The sequence below is a fragment of the Jaculus jaculus genome, chromosome 4 (genome assembly GCF_020740685.1).
Source record: "Jaculus jaculus isolate mJacJac1 chromosome 4, mJacJac1.mat.Y.cur, whole genome shotgun sequence".
Taxonomy (NCBI): Eukaryota; Metazoa; Chordata; class Mammalia; order Rodentia; family Dipodidae; genus Jaculus; species Jaculus jaculus.
In genome coordinates, this window is record NC_059105.1 from 109,046,151 (window position 1) to 109,063,269 (window position 17,119).

General features: G+C 40.0%; 1 protein-coding gene across 4 annotated transcripts in view; it reads right to left on the bottom strand.

Moving 5' to 3' along the window:
• Nucleotides 1–17,119, bottom strand: part of Mrps9 (mitochondrial ribosomal protein S9) — a 66,882-nt gene that overhangs the window by 18,158 nt on the left and 31,605 nt on the right. For all 4 annotated transcript variants that reach the window (XM_045148458.1, XM_045148456.1, XM_045148455.1 and 1 more), the window contains 3 exons: nucleotides 11,790–11,852; nucleotides 11,682–11,712; nucleotides 819–898 (listed from right to left, as the gene is read on the bottom strand). In XM_045148458.1, the coding sequence (XP_045004393.1) occupies nucleotides 819–898; nucleotides 11,682–11,712; nucleotides 11,790–11,852 (174 nt within the window). The remainder of the gene's footprint in view (nucleotides 1–818; nucleotides 899–11,681; nucleotides 11,713–11,789; nucleotides 11,853–17,119) is intronic.

Consider the following 17,119-nt stretch of genomic DNA (forward strand, 5'->3'; position numbering starts at 1 on the left):
TAAATGTACCTGACAAGGGAGGATTTTGTCCTTTGGGTTTTGTTGAGCACAAATAAACAGCAGAGTCTAAAAGCAAAGTCAATGTGTGTGTGGATTCAAACCTCTAAGTGGGTGGGGGACCTCATCAATATTTCTGTAGCGTAAAATTCTTAGCATGGGTATAATAGAACACAGTATGTTCTAAAAATAAAATGAGTTCTACCCTTTAAAACTAGATACTGGCATCCAGCTTTTCTTTCTTTTCCCATAGCAGTTCTGGGGAGCTCTCAAATTTGCACAATATCAAATAGCTCTGAAAGCAAAACAAGTTGCTCTTAGTGCACATAAGAGCAGCTGAAGTCAAAGCACACTAAAATCTTATTTCTTATGTTGGCTTGGAGGCTGACTTCTCTCTACCCTTACTCTGCACTAGCCAGTAAAAGAGCAACATTTCATATGAATAACAAAAGCAAGTCAGAGCACTCTCTCAGAGCACATGAGGTGCCTCAATCCCTGGCAGCCCTGTACACTGCTTCCTTCTGCAGCCTTCAAAGCACACACATGCCCTACCATCAGGCTACATCTCTCTTATGACAGAATCCCAATTTCTAAGTAGGAGCACTTTAAGGACAAATCTATTACGATACAAATTCTGTGAAGTTCACCTTTAGGAAAAGTAAAATGATAAAATATACAGCCTTTCATTAATATACTGTCTCACTTGAGAAGTCTTATTTTTGTCCATTTTATAAAACATTAAATTATGAAGCTAAGAAAATTTTCTACTATAATTATTTTTGTAGCTTATAATTCATATTACTTATCATAAATGTACTTACATGCATTAACGAATAATATGACTGCTTGCCAGTATAGAAAAGAAAATGAAATGGACGGCCATCTTCTCCCCACTGGATCGCTAAGGAACAACCAGATGAAAATAAAATATTAATATTTGAAATTTGTATATTTAATATATAAATATTTACGATACTTAAAATTCCATACTAATTATTATAAAACAATGTCTATTTGCCACGAGAATCTCTGCAATGTGTTTGAAATAAAACCTTACAAGATAGCACAAATCATCTTGTCAGAAGAAAAATATGTATGTGTGGCCACAAATTACAATGTACTCCCACATTTTTCAAAATGAAAACTGACAGTCAATAATTTAATACATTAGAGGACTCAAAACAGGCAAAATACAACACATTAGAAAACTACCACATCATTTGTTTCAGCACTATAGTGATTTACCGCTGAAAGTTTAAAGGTGTTTCAGAAAGGAATTATACAGATAGTCACTGAGATAAAATCACCAAACTGAGAAATGGAGTTACTACAATGAGTAAGCCAAACACTAAGCCCTTTGCTGAGCTACTTCTTAATTATCTGTAGTGACTCCTCCATGCAGGGGAAGATAGATCAGTGGTTAAAACAGGTGCTTGCTTGAAAAGCCTGACAGCCTAGGTGTAGCCCAGGTTTCATTCTCCAGTAACCACATAAAGCCAGATGTACAAAGTGGCACATGCATCTGGAGTCCATTTGCAAGGGCTAGAAGAGGCCCTGGCATGCCCATTCTCCCTCCTCACCCATGCTCATAAATAAATAAATAACCTTTAAAAAATATTATACTTCTATCCAGGCATGATGTAATCCCAGCATTCCAGAGGCAGAGAAATGAGAATCAACAGTTCCAAGGCCAGCCTCTATTACATAGGAAAACTTGATCTCAAAAAATGAGGGGGGAGGCAGACGGGTGGGAGGGAAGAGGGAAGGAAAACATTATACTTCTAGGTCTACACAGACTATAGACTGTTTTCCTCCAGTCTTCTACTTATTATCTTTCATAATTAAGAAGCTTAAAACATGTATAACATTATCAGAATCTGATGCTTTAAAAAAATTCTCTATGACAGCTATTTCTCAAACCTTGTTTCATTATTGATTTAAAAAGAATTGGTGAGGCTGAAGAGATGGCTCAGCAGTTAAGGCTTGCCTATAAAGCCTAAGGACCTGAGTTTGATTCCCCAGTACCCATGTAAAGCCAGATGCACAAGATGGTGCATGCATCTGGAGTTTGTTTGCAGTGGTTAGAGGCCCTGGTGCATCCATTCTTTCAAATAAATTAATAAAATAATTTTAAAAATTGATGTGTGTGGTATGCATGCATGTGTGAGCACATACATGCCTGTGGAGACCAACACTAATGTTGAGTGTGTTCCTCCACTACTTCACACTTTACTTAGTGAGGCAAGGTCTCTCAACTGAACCCAGAGTTCTCTGATTAGCTATTGAGTTAGCCAGTTTAACCTGGGAACCTCTCTGTCTCTACCTCTGGAAAATAGCTGGGATTACAGGTGGACCACCATACCCACCTGACATCTAGGTAAATATTAAGAGACCTGAACTAAGGTCCTCATGCTTGCAGAACAAGCGCTGAGCCATGGGGCAGCCCTTGTATCTTGACTGAGCCATCAGGATTTTCTTCACACAGTTTCATCCTGGTTACCACTTTCTCACATTTTCTTAACAGATACACTGTGTGCTGTAGGCCTTTGAAGCCACAGTCCCCTACAACAGCTAGGTTTCCTTATACCCTATCAGACAATCTTCATCTCTGCTGAGAAAGCATGATTTAAAAGGCTTTGGGCTAAACCATTTTCCTCTGAATTCTAACTCATCTTCTGGAATTCATGTTTGTTAAATAGAAAACCATGTACTATTCTGTCAAGCAAACAGCCTTTATTATTCTCTTTGTTTTTTTGTAAGCACTTTTCTTCTGGAATACCTAAATCTCATGCAAGACAACTTTTTTCTCTGAAGATAATTAGTATTAGAGAATGTGTACACTTAAAATAGAGAAACAGGAGTGGAGAGATGGCTTAGCTGATAGGTGCTTGCCTGTGAAGCCTAAGGACCCTGGTTCGAGGCTTGATTCCCCAAAACCCACATTAGCCAGATGCACAAGGGGGCGCATGTGTCTGGAGTTCCTTTGCAGTGGCTGGAGGCCCTGGCAGGCCATTCTCTCTCTCTCTCTCTCTCTGCCTCTTTCTGTCACTTTCAAATAAAAATAAAAATGAATTAAAATAATAAAATAGAGAAACAAAATGTCATAATGGTTTTAAAAACATCATGGGACCAGGGAGATAGCTTAGTGGTTAAAGGTGTTTGCTCTGCAAGCCTGTTGGACTGGAGTTTGAATTCCCAGAATGCAGATAAAAGTCAGAGGCACAGTGGGAAATGCACATGTGATTCCAACATGCCTCCAGACATGGGAGTGGAGTAAGAAGAATTCTGAAGCTCTTGGGCTAGCTAATCTGGTCTTCCCAGCAACAAAACAAGAGAGATAGGTCTTAAATAAAGTAGAAAGAGAGGACCAACACTTTGAGGTGGTTTTCTGACCTCCACATGGGCTGTGGTATGTGTGCATACATACACAAATAATAATTTTAACTCTTGGCTGGGGACTTAAAGATCAACCTTATTTTTAAAAAATAAACCTTTTTTTTTTTTGGTGAGGGAAGGAGAGAAAAAGAGAGAGGGAGGGAGGATGAGAATTTATGGGTGTTCCTGGGCTTCTAGCCACTGCAAATGAATTCCAGATGCATGAGCCACTTTGTGTATCTGGCTTTAGGTGGGTACTGGGGAAGTGAAACTGGCCTAGCAGGCTTGGACAAGCAAACATGCCTTTAAATTCTGAGCCATCAAAACCTGTATTTTTATCTGCCAATGGATTATGGATGATTTATAAACACTTTCCAACATGATTTCTATATACTTCATGAAATCCTTCATATCATGTAGTATCTCACCTTTACTATGCAATGTATTTTCATTGTATACCTGAACTGCTGTTCAAATAGAAAGAGAAAAAAAAAAAAGAGAGGGACAAGCATCCTGGTTAGATACTAAGACTCTACTGTTGAGCTTTGGCAGATGTTTGAGTTGAGCCTCATGACAGGCATATGTACATGCATACACTAAATCTCATCCTGTATGTGCATGCATACATAATAAATACGCATATGTAACATATACATACACAAAACATTCATACATAAACATGTTTGGTTTCATTGAATCTTTAGCGTCCCATCATATTTCATAACCACAAAGTCACTGTGCCACAACCATGTATCAAAGCTTATAATAGTGGAAAACTGCAACCACTTAAAAGATACTAAAATCTGAAAAAAAAAAAAATTGGACTTCATAAAATCTGGTATAAACATGCTGTTTCTGAATACTGTACTCTGTTCCCACACTCTGAGTTCACAGGAGCTTTTTGCTGTTATTTGACACAAGGGAAAGTGAGCTCCTTTCAATCTTTACAAGCTGCCTACTATTCTTTGCCTCCTCTTCCATTGAGCTTTTTAGGTTGTAGATATTAATTTGTAATAGTAGTTTATTTTAAATCAGACCTCTATAATATTTCAGATTTCCCAATGTCTTTTTCTCAAAGAGGTTAGTACCTTAAAAATAGTTTTGTCCTTTGTGTTTTCCATTACTTAAGTATGTATAGTAGACTGCTTTAGGTTCACTGAGATAAACTTTCAGACCAGGCACAGTTATGGGGGAAGGGATTTATTGAAGCTTACAGATCCAGGGAAGTTCCATAATGGCAGAAGAAGCTGGCCTGCCTTCACAGGACCAAGCAGAGAGAAAAAAAGAGAGGTACAAGCCTAAAGGTCAAAAGCCACACAGCACACTTTTGGAACTCCAGCTAGGCACACTTTGTATATATTTAGATTGAAATCGGAAACCCACTACCACACCTTAAGATCACCCAGTGACAATGCCTCCAGCCAGGTAGCCAGCAGATCCAAACTACCAGCAATAAAGAACTGAATATATTGGGGGCCATTTATTGTATTTAAACCACCACAGTATTTATCTGTAATTGAAACAATATTTATTTCTGCATTACCCATTTGTCTACTGTTCTAGAGTTTGAATTTTCTCCCCAACCCCATCTTGTGGTGGTTTGAATGTGAATATATATCCTCACAGTCTTGGCATTTGTTTGTTTAAGTAGGGTCTTGCTCTAGCCCAGGCTCACCAAGAATTCACTATGTAATCTCAGGCTGGCTTCAGACTCACAGCAATCTTCTTAACGTTGGCCTCCAACTGCTGGGATTAAAGGCATGAGCCACCCTGCTTAAGTCTCCAGCAGCAGACTGGAGGGAGTGTGGTGCTGGGGGCAGATCTGATTCCAGCCCAAAGTATGTGTGGATGAGGCTCCTGTTTGCTTCCTGTAGTTGTTGTTTTGGACATAAGGAAATAAGCAGCTTCTTCGCCACTGATGACATTTTCCCTGGATCTACAAGCTTGAAATAAATCCCTTCGTCCCATAAACTGTGTCTGTTTGTAAATTTGTCCCAGAAATGTGAAGCAGATTAAGACACTTTTCTTTTTTTCTGAAACAGGGAATGAGTGAGACAACAAAATCTCCCTTTGTAGCCCAGGCTTACCTCAAACTCCTAACAATCCTTCTGCCTCAGTCCCCTCATTGCCAGAATTATAGATATGCCTTAGAATTCTAATTCTAAAGACCTACAATGACATTTAAAAACCTTAACCCAACTGTCATTTTCAGGATATAATCTATTAGACATCCTTTAAAATGAATTAAAAAAGTACGCAGACCCCCTGTGTCTGTATGTATATTTAAGTGCACATTTATAGAGTAGGACTCAGTATTTGTGTATATGTCCGGGTGTGGACATATGGATGTCAGAAGACAATCTTTGGATTGATTATCTCATTGGACCTTGAGACAAGAGTTTCTTTGCTTGTTTTACTACTGGGAAGTCCAGACTAGCTAGCCTGAGAACTCTGGAATGCTCCTGACTCTGCCTCCCATTGCCATAGGCATGCTGGGATTATAGACCTGTGTACTGCTTTGTATCTGGTTTTATATGGGTGCTGGAGAACTGAACTCCAGTTTGGCAAGCTGGTGGATTAAGTGCCTTTAACCACTGAGGTCTTTCCCCAGCCCTGAGACTCAGTATTTGTAAGATAGTTTTGGTTCACCAAAAGTAAAAAATGACCATTGTTTGCTAACAATAAGACAATCATGTTACACAGATCATTACACTCCAAGCTACACCTTTTTTTTCCTTTCTGTGTGTGGTTTTGGCCATTGTGCTATCATTAATGGGCAAGATGCTCAAATGATCTCCATATCAGCATTTCATCCTTCTTACTAAGCTGTGGCATAAATGGGTTGATAAAAAGTATCATTAAGCCGGGTGTGGTGGCACGCGCCTTCAATCCCAGCACTCGGGAGGCAGAGGTAGGAGGATCACCATGAATTTGAGGCCACCCTGAGACTACATAGTGAGTTCCAGGTTAGCCTGGGCTAGAGTGAGACCCTACCTCGAAAAAACAAAAGTATCATTAAAAACTTTCTTTTTAATTCTGTGATAAAATGTTCTTTGGCACATTCTCTCAATAAAATGCCTTGCTTGCTTTCTTGTTTAATGATTTTATTTATTTATTTGCAAGCAGAGAGAGATATAAGACAGACAGAGAAAAAGGGTACATCAGGGCCTCTAGCTACTGCATGTATCACTTTGTGCATCTGGCTCTATGTGGGTACTAGGGAACTGAACTTGGGTCAGATGTGAACATGGAAGTTTTGATTCTTCTTTTTCTTTTTCCTGTTCTGCAACAATATATACCACAACTACAACAAGCTGTCTGTTCCTTCGAGGTCTAGCAGAACTCACAAGATCTTCTGGGCCAGTACCTTTTCAGTGGATTTTTGATGATGAGTTACCTGACTTATAGTCTACCCAGCATTTCTCTAGTAAGGATAACAGTGGCAATTATATCATTCTTTAAAGGATACCTGGCTGAGATTCAGTGATGGGTGGTGGTCATACTTATGTACCATGAGTCATGACTACCTGGGCCAACCTCCATGCCTGACCACGTCCTCACTGTGTGGATTTATATGTTAGAAATCAATGTGCTTGATAAAACTGTTGCATAGGTTTTCAGATAAAACATATGAGCACTTAGAACTATGCCTAGCCTACTGTTCCAATGAATGTTACTGCTATTACTTGGATTTCTTAAGTTAACTACAATAAAAATTAAACTTATAATCTCAAAATAATACATAACTTCCTTATGTTCTTCAAATAGCCGGCAATACACATCAATGGTAAAGCTTATGCCAAATATGCATGAGATTCTGGGTTAGTTCTACAAAAAGCAATACTAAATAGATGTATTAATTTTAATATTGTCCTCATGTTTTTCCTTGTGATCATTAATTTAGTTTTACTTTCACCATCTTCCTGACCTGAGTATTTACTTACTTGTCCTCCTTACTCCTAAAAATGTTTGTCTCAGTATGATGTATGTTCGTATCCCAGGAAGTGTTCCATGATCATACTCTTCTAAGTAGCCCATAATTTTAGTTTTTATTTCATTTTTAACAAAATAGTGGTATGGGTCTACTGATTTTAAGGACAAAAATCTAATTGGTATGATTTCTATTTTTGTGGTTAGTTTTTTCTCTATGGTCCATTTCATCATAACTTTATTAATACTCCATAGGCACTGTAATACTCCATAGGCATTGGGCTTCTATCTGTATCTATAATATCATGCTGTGTTATACAAATTCTTTATAGCCTACGTAAACAGCTCTTACTTTGCAATATTTCAATGCTCAATGTGTGGTGCAAAAAGGTTCATGGTCATCAAATCTGCTTAATGGATGATAGGTTTTATCGACACAAATTAACATTCTCACCTCATTTAGCCTTTCACTGCCACCTCCAGTTCTGTATTGTCTACTACCAAGTACCCTTCCTTGATTTTGGTATCAACCCGATATGTGCTTTTATTTTTCCCATACTTAATCTAAAAACTTCCACCTTAAAATAACAGAAGTAGCAATACAGGTTCCACAATTTATCCAAATCTGAAGTTCACTGTTATTCACCTAAAAATTCAGCTTATCTTATATATTCACAAAATGCAGTGGAGCTGGGAAGCAGGAAGTTAGGCAGCAAAGACTCTTTCTGCTAATTCTAAAGGAGTATTGTTTAAATATCGCTACACACAATGTGGGACAGTGCTAACAATACGGATGCATTTCCAAAATCACAGATGGGTGTCTTCAGGGAGAGATTGGGGCTGGAGTGTCACATTCTAGCTTCTAGAACAGTGAACATATAATACTGAGTAAGTAGGACTTGAAGGAACAGACAAGTTTCTGGGAGCAGAGGAGATACACTGACTAGAAATATGCAGAACAGAGATGAGAGACAGGTGGGAAATCCCAGAACTTGGAAAATGCAGAAGCCAGTACAAAAGTCTCTTGTGATTGTGCTATAAAACTGAACTGTGTCTTTAAAATCAATGTGTAAGCTGGGCGTGGTGGCGCACGCCTTTCATCTCAGCACTCGGGAGGCAGAGGTAGGAGGATTGCCGTGAGTTTGAGGCTACCCTGAGACTCCATAGTGAATTCCAGGTCAGCCTGGGCTGGAGTAAGACCCTACCTCGAAAAACAACAACAACAACAAAAAAATCATCAATGTGTGCTTTAAATTTTTTTATTTATTATCAGAGATGCAGAGAGAGAGAAAAAGGGAGAGAGCACAAATGGCCATGCCAGGGCCTATAGCCACTGCAAATGAGCTCCATATGCATGTGGCACCTTGTGGGTAATGGGGAACTGAACCTGGGTCCTTAGGTTTCCCAGGCAAGCACTGCTAAACCATCTCTGCAGCCCCAATGCACACTTAAAAAAAAAAAAAAATTTGTTGGTCATTTTTTTTTATTAATTTATTTGAGAGTGACAGAGAGACAGAAAGAGCCAGAGAGAGAGAGAGAGAGATTGAGAACGGGCACACCAGGGCCTCCAGCCACTGCAAACGAACTCCAGATGCGTGCGCCCCCTTGTGCATCTGGCTAATGTGGGTCCTGGGGAACTGAGCCTCGAACCGGGTCCTTAGGCTTCACAGGCAAGCGCTTAACCGCTAAGCCATCTCTCCAGCCCCCAATGCATACTTTTAATACAGCCTTTATTTAATGTTCCCAGTTATTACTAAGTTGATATTTTATAATCACATCTAAAACTCAAAGAACAGAACAGACAGAACATAGCATAAAAAGGATTTCAAATATTTACTCAAAATACATTAACATGTGAAATAAGATAGAAGAACACACGAGCAGAGTCTGGTGGCACAGGCCTGTAAACCCATCCACTTGAGAGGCTGAGGCAGGAAGACTGCAAGTTCAAGGTGGGCTACTCAGCCAGAGCAACTTAGAGAAATACTTTGTTTCAAAATTCCAAGTTAAAAGGGAGAAAAAATTCAGTGGTAGAGTGCTTTCCTAGTAGTAACAAGGACCCAGATTCAACAAATACCTAAAGCTTTCATAGAAACACTAATGTAAAGCCAATAGTCTAAAGGAAATATTTTTTAATTTGTTTCATTTTTTTTTTTGAGAGTGACAGAGAAAGAGGCGGGGGGGGGGGGGAGGGAAAGGGAGAGAGACAGACAGAGTAGGGGCACTCCAGGGCCTCCAGCCACTGCAAACAAACTCCAGATGCGTGCGCCCCCTTGTGCAACTGGCTAACGTGGGTGCTGGGGAAGCGGGCCTCAAACTAGGGTCCTTAGGCTTCACAGGTAAGTGTTTAACCACTAAGCCATCTCTCCAGCACCAGGAAATGTTTTTTTTTTTGTTACTGACGTCTTCTATATAACTCTAAAACACACTAATGCTATCTGCACCCTGGGTATTCAGTGTGTGGCTTTCCGGTTTCTGTTATCCCCACACAGCTGTACTGATGTGCCGCTTGTTACTAAGAGTCAATTGTATTTACCTCAAAGAGTACTTATTACAGCTGTACATATTTATAAATATCATTAAATATTACAGAAACATGAAATATGATCACAAACAAAAAATAGCTGCTGCCTCTATGAAAAGCAAATTGAATCAGGGGAGGGTGTGGTGGCGCACACCTTTAATTCCAGAGGCAAAGGGATGAGGATTGCTGAGAATTGAGGCCAGCCTGACACTATGTAGCGAATTCTAGGTCAGCCTGGGTTGGAGTGAGACCCTACCTTGAAAAACCAAAAAAGAAGAAAAAAACAAAACAAGTTGAGAGCCGGAGATGCAGCTCAGTGGGAGAGTGCTTTCCTGGCATGCATAAGGCCCTGAGTTTGGTCACAGGCATTGCAAAATAATAAAACAAAAGTTAACTCAGGCAAGTTTCTTAAAATATGTTCAACTTCAGTGTGGCTGAAGGAACAAAAATCATGAAAATACAGAACTATTCTGTACTTTTTTCTTTGTTTTGTTTTTTAACACTCTTTACTATAAAGAAATCAAAAATAAAAAGTGCTGACGAAGTATCAGCGGCATGATCAATAAGATGAATAGATACAAATTCAAAGACCCCACAAAAACCTTCCAGGATATAGCACAAGAGTGATATAGCACAAGAGTGAAGAATAAATTTTGAGTAGGCTTAAAGTAAGAATTTTTATTATTATTTATTTGAGCAAGAGAGAGTGAGCATGAGAGAAAGAGAAACAGACTGCCAGTGCCTTTTGCCATTGTACATGAACTCACAAGACTCACACATTACTTTGCACATTTGGCTTTTTTTTTTTAATTTTTTTTTTTGTTAATTTATTTATTTATTTATTTGAGAGCGACAGACAGAGAGAGAAAGACAGATGGAGGGAGAGAGAATGGGCACGCCAGGGCTTCCAGCCTCTGCAAATGAACTCCAGATGCGTGTGCCCCCTTGTGCATCTGGCTAACGTGGGACCTGGGGAACCGAGCCTCGAACCGGGGTCCTTAGGCTTCACAGGCAAGCGCTTAACCGCTAAGCCATCTCTCCAGCCCCACATTTGGCTTTAAGTGGATACTGGGGTATCAAATCCAGACTGGCAGGCTTTGCAAGCAAGTGCTTTGAACCACTGAGTAATGTCTCCAGCTCTCAAGTATTGATTTTTAGCATCAGAGCTTTAAAAAATAAGCAATAACTACTACCAGCTACATCATGTACAAGGCTCCTAACATATAATAAATACAGTACAAGATTTTCTAAAAACACATTTAATAGACACAGAAAATTTAAAAGACAGGGAAAACAAGAACATGGTCAAATACTCATCAGAAACAAGCTGAGACAAAATGATAGAATTATATCATGAAAGAGCTAAAAGAACAAAAAAGAAAAAATACATTTAGTAAAAATATCTGTAAAAGTTTGATTAACAAGAAGTTGTCACATAAAGAACAGAATGAATTGCCAGTACAGCTACACCCCTCTTTCTCAAAAAGGCACAGTTAAATGTCAAGAATCAGTGTAACATTAGTTTAGGTATAAACCTAACCTGACCTAACTTTAATATTACTTAAGAAGAATACTTTTTAAACTCCAGTGGTTAATTATTAGCTGTACGTTATTATTTTTTATTGGTGTTTTGAGGTAGGATTTCCCTCTAGCTCAGGCTGACCTGGAACTCATTATGTAGTCTCAAGGTGGCCTCGAACTCATGGTGTTCCTCCTACCTCTACCTCCTGAGTGCTGGGATTAAAGGTGTGCTCCACCATGCCTGGCTTGTAAATTATTTTTGATCTAGGGCAAATGCTGGTGTGCAACCCTAAAGTATAGTTAGAAAACAAAAATTACTCATGAGTAAACTTACCTCTTTGTTTTGGAAAAATCTGTTCAGGATGCTGCAAAATAAATTTAAAGTTTTGTTAGGTAACTATTATAACATGTAAGATAATTTAAAAACAGTAATTAAGGTTACCTTCATAATTGGCCTGGCTCGTTTCTCAAACAAACCACTTGGGAAAAGGTAAGCAATAGCTCTCTGAAAAGAACAGACAAAGGTTAATTAGTAACTGTTATAAAAATAAGTTCATCTTATAACTAAGCTATTGAATATTATGCCAGACATTGAACTAGAGTTGTATATGTACTATTGTATTTCCAAATCCTTTAAGTAGGATAAATTTACTAAACACACACATCCCCTCAAAGAAAACTAAACCCACTAAGCTGGTTATTGACAGCTATCAAGGGCTAGTTTAAAAGTGTTATTCCTCTCTCTCTCTGCCTCCTCCTCTCAAATAAATAATTTTTTAAAAAAAATTATGGGTTGGAGATGGTTTAGTGGTTAAGGCATTTGCCTGCAAAGCCTAAGGACCCAGGTTCAATTCCCCAGTACCCACAAAGGCCAGACACACAAGGTGGCACAGGCATTTAGAGTTTGTTTTCAGTGGCTAGAGGCCCTGATGTGCCTATTCTGTCCCTGCCTCCCTCCCTTTCAAATAATTAATTAATTAATTAATTAATAAATGAACCCAGTACTCTAGACATGGTAAGCGTACATCCTACCAGTGATCTCCAACTCCAACCTTTCCAAAGTGTTTAAAGCACACTTTCCAAACAAGTCTCTCAAGTGTCTGTTTTTCAGTAGGGATGCTATTGCCTTTCCGGCATGAAGCTGTTATAGGCAGTCTTCTTCCATGGCAGGTCACTGAACACTCCTGGTTATTTTACAAGTTATGACAATCTGCAGCTCATACTTTTTCCTCTTTCTAGAAAGTAGTTCTGCCTCCTACTTGAGAACAACTGCTTGGGCTTTCATAAAGTCTTCTCTAATACAACTAACAATAACAATAGGTGTACTCTCCTTGTTAACACTGTCAGAAAGGAGCTATGATCTATATGTATCAGGGAGTTTGGCTGTGTTTTTGGGTTCTTCCTCCTTTCTTTCCTTCAGGAGAAAGGAAGCTGTTAATAAGTGACACCAAGACAAGCAATGCTCAGACAGAAAAAGATGTAAGTGGATCCAAACGTTGTACCACACAGAAGGTGGTTCAGAGCTGGAGAGATGGCTCAGTGGTTAAAGGTTCTTGGTTACAAAGCCTGATGGCCTGGGTTTGATTCCCCAGTACTCACACTGAGCCACATGCACAAAGTGGTGCATACATTTGAAGTTTGTGTTTGCAGTGCCAGGAGGCCTGGCATGCTCTTTCTCTCTTTCATAAGAAATAAAGATGCAGCACACTGTGGCACAGAGCTTGTGGGGAGGACAAATGCTACAGGCTTCTGTAGCAGAGGCCTGGCGCTCTCCACCAGCACTACAATCACAGCAACTCCACTTCTATGGACTAACAGAAGGGAGCCGCTCACCCACTCCACACACCACCACCACCACAATACAGGCACAAACAAGCCATCAAATCAGAATGAAATATTACAAACACCAAATGCCCAGAAGAGGCTAGCTGAGCAAATGCTCATGTATTTGTACCATCAGTGCTGCTATGGTGTAAGAACCATGAACAAAATCCAGACAAGATCACACAGACTTATAAAAATCACTGTCTTAGCCGGGCGTGGTGGCGCACGCCTTTAATCCCAGCACTCGGGAGGCAGAGGTAGGAGGATCGCCGTGAGTTCAAGGCCACCCTGAGACTACATAGTTAATTCCAGGTCAGCCTGGGCTAGAGTAAGACCCTACCTCGAAAAACCAAAAAAAAAAAAAAAAAAAAAAATCACTGTCTTGTCTGGGCGTGGTGGCACATGCCTTTAATCCCAGCATTCAGGAGGCAGAGGTAGGAGGATTGCTGAAAGTTCGAGGCCACCCTGAGACTACATAGTGAATTCCAGGTCAGCATGGACCAGAGTGAGACCCTACCTTGAAAAACAAAAACAACAACAACAACAACAACAACAACATCACTGTCTTTCAGTGAAGGAAGGGGCAGGGATATGGGTGAGATTCTTATGGATATACCTTTGTATACAAATTCTGAAGTACATATATATGCTTTACATGTCAAAGAATAAAGCTTACAAAAGAAATTCTACCCCACAATGACTGACTGTTGCTCTCATAACTCATAACCCACAACCCATGGCGAATACCAGGAATCCCACTGAGGAGGGCCCTTAGTGCAATGGGGACAGGGAGGAGATGAATGATGGTACCAATATATATGCCCATACAAGGTTTCTACTTAAAAATAAAATCCCAGCACTTGGGAGGCAGAGATAGGAGGATTGCTGTGAGTTCAAGGCCACCCTGAGACTACAAAGTGAATTCCAGGTCAGCCTGGGCTAGAGTGAGACCCTACGTCAAAAAAAAAAAAAAAAAAGGTGGTGTGGTGGCATACACCTTTAATCACAGCACTTGGGAGGCAGGGTAGGTGGACTGTCATGAGTTCGAGGCCACCTTGAGACTACATGGTGAATTCCAGGTTAGCCTGGCCTAGAGTGAGACTCTACCTTGAAACACACACACAAAAAAAACAACAAAACGATAACAACAAAAAACTTACTTTTAAAAATTTATTTTTATTTTTATTTTTTATTTATTTATTTGAGAGCGACAGACACAGAGAGAAAGACAGAGAGAGGGAGAGAGAGAGAATGGGCATGCCAGGGCTTCCAGCCTCTGCAAACGAACTCCAGACGCGTGCGCCCCCTTGTGCATCTGGCTAACGTGGGACCTGGGGAACCGAGCCTCGAACCGGGGTCCTTAGGCTTCACAGGCAAGCGCTTAACCGCTACGCCATCTCTCCAGCCCAAAACTTACTTTTTTTTTTTGGTTTATTTTTTTTATTTTTTATTTATTTATTTGAGAGCAACAGACAGAGAACGAGGCAGAGAGAGAGAGAGAGAGAGAGAGAGAGAGAGAATGGGCACGCCAGGGCTTCCAGCCACTGCAAACGAACTCCAGATGCGTGCGCCCCCTTGTGCATCTGGCTAACGTGGGACCTGGGGAACCGAGCCTCGAACCGGGGTCCTTAGGCTTCACAGGCAAGCGCTTAACCGCTAAGCCATCTCTCCAGCCCCAAAACTTACTTTTTTAAAACAAAGAAATTCAAAAGCTAAATAAAGCCACTTTTTAATAATGGAAAATAATTACAAAGAAATCTTCAACTTTACATGAAGCTTCTACTCATTGCTGACCATATCACTGATAAAATTCTGAAACACTTCGTGGTTGTTGCAGCATAAAGCAAAAACATAAGTGGATTAATATAGGACAAAACCAACTCTTTATACAAATGTAAAAGAATACAAAGGAAAAACCGAGCTTGGGGTGGTGACACACACCTTTAATTGCAGCACTTGGAAGGCAGAGGTAGGATTGCTGAGTTTGAGGCCACCCTGATACTACATAGTGAATTCCAGGTCAGCATGGGCTAGAGTGAGACCCTTGTGGTGGTTTGTTTTAGGTGTCCCCTATTAACTTAGGCGTTCTGACTGCTAGGTTCCCAGCTGATGGAGCTTTGGCAATTAGTGCCTTCTGGAAGCAGTATATGATTGGGGGTGGGCTTACAAGTATTATAGCCAGTTTCCTCATGCCAGTGTTGGCACACTGTACTGTTGCTACTGTCTACCTTATGTTGGCCAGGGGGTGATGTTCACCCTCTGTTCATGCCATGTTGGAGCTTTCCCTCAAGTCTGTAAGCCAAAATAAACCTCCCCCCCCCAAAAACTGCTCTTGGTCGGGTGATTTTTGCCAGCAATGTGAACCCAAATGCAACACCTGTAGCTTGAAAAACCGAGAAAAAAAAGGAGGGCTGGGAGATAGCTTAATGGTTAAGGCACTTGCCTGCAAAACCTAAGGACCCATGTTCAACTCTCCAAATCCATGTAAGCCAGATGTAAGGTTGTACATGCACACAAGGAGGGGTACACATCTGGAGTTTGATATCAGTGGCTGGAGGCCCTGGTGTGACAATTTTCTTTCTCTCACTTATAAATGTGATTATAAATTATAAATTTATTATAAATAAATTATAAATTTATTATAAATTATAAATGCAGAAAAAAAACAACAAACTTGTATTAAAAAGAATGAATGCATATCAAAAAGTCATGATCTTTATAAAATAGTATCACTTGAATTTTTTTATTTTATTTTTTGGTTTTTCAAGGTAGGGTCTCACTCTGGTCCAGGCTGACTTGGAATTAACTATGTAATCTAAGGGTGACCCCGAACTGTCCATGATCCTCCTACCTCTGCATCCCAAGTGCTGGGATTAAAGGCATGCACCACCATTCCCGGCTTGAAATATTTTAAAAATAGTATTTCCCAGTCTGTTCTCATGAAAGAACACTCTTGTTAGATGAAAGGTGCTACCTCAATAATTTTAGTTGTACTTTTATTATTATGAATAATGCATTTGAGTCATAGATGTCTTTCTTTTTTTTCTTTCTTAATGGAATAAAACTTAGTTTCCAAATGCAATTTCTCAGAAGGAGGAACTGGGTACCTTGCAGAAATGGCTGAGCCAGGCCCTTTTATGAGTTTGTAAGACAGAGAAAGTACAAAATGAGCCTCTGAGACGTCTTCCCAGTCAGAAAACAAGCACTCACAAGGACAAAGGAATCAGCTTCGGTGGCTCCCATGGGCTCAAAGTGTAACAATTACAACATCCAAAGGAAGAGTGACAATGCCTCACAACACATGCTGCAAGTGTGTGTGTGTGTGTGTGTGTGTGTGTGTGTTGCATACACACACTTAGGGTGAGGGGCAAAAAGAAAATGAAAGCTGATTTATAGAACTATAATATAATTAATATTTTACAACTTCCAAAATAGACATAGTTTAGGGAAGGATCATCAACTGATGCCAAAATCCACTGGCTTGAATAAACTCACCTGGACTCAAGATGTTACCTTCCAAGTCACTTAGTAGCAGCAAAAGGAAAAAGTTACTTTCATAGGTGCTCTAGGAGTACCACGCTCATTAAGCAAAGGATAAGTCTTATCACCATCAATACTGGGACAAACTATGTGCCTTTAGGGGTGAAGTGAAAAGGCCATGTCACTAAGCAATATGTTCTGATTCTAATCATGAGACCCAAGCAGAACAATGGCACACATGGTCTAGGTCTAGGGTTCACAGAACAGCTAGACAACTATAAGGACAGTCAAGTAAATTGCAAATTTTAAATATTGGCTATCTACATACATCATATAGAACTGTCCTATTGGAAGTGACCATGGGGCCCTCTGCTCCAACTTCCTGATTGAATGGCTCCTGGGTCCTCAACTTCCAGATCCCTTGCACCTGAAGGTTCAGGTGCAGAAAGGTAGCAAGACCCGAGGACA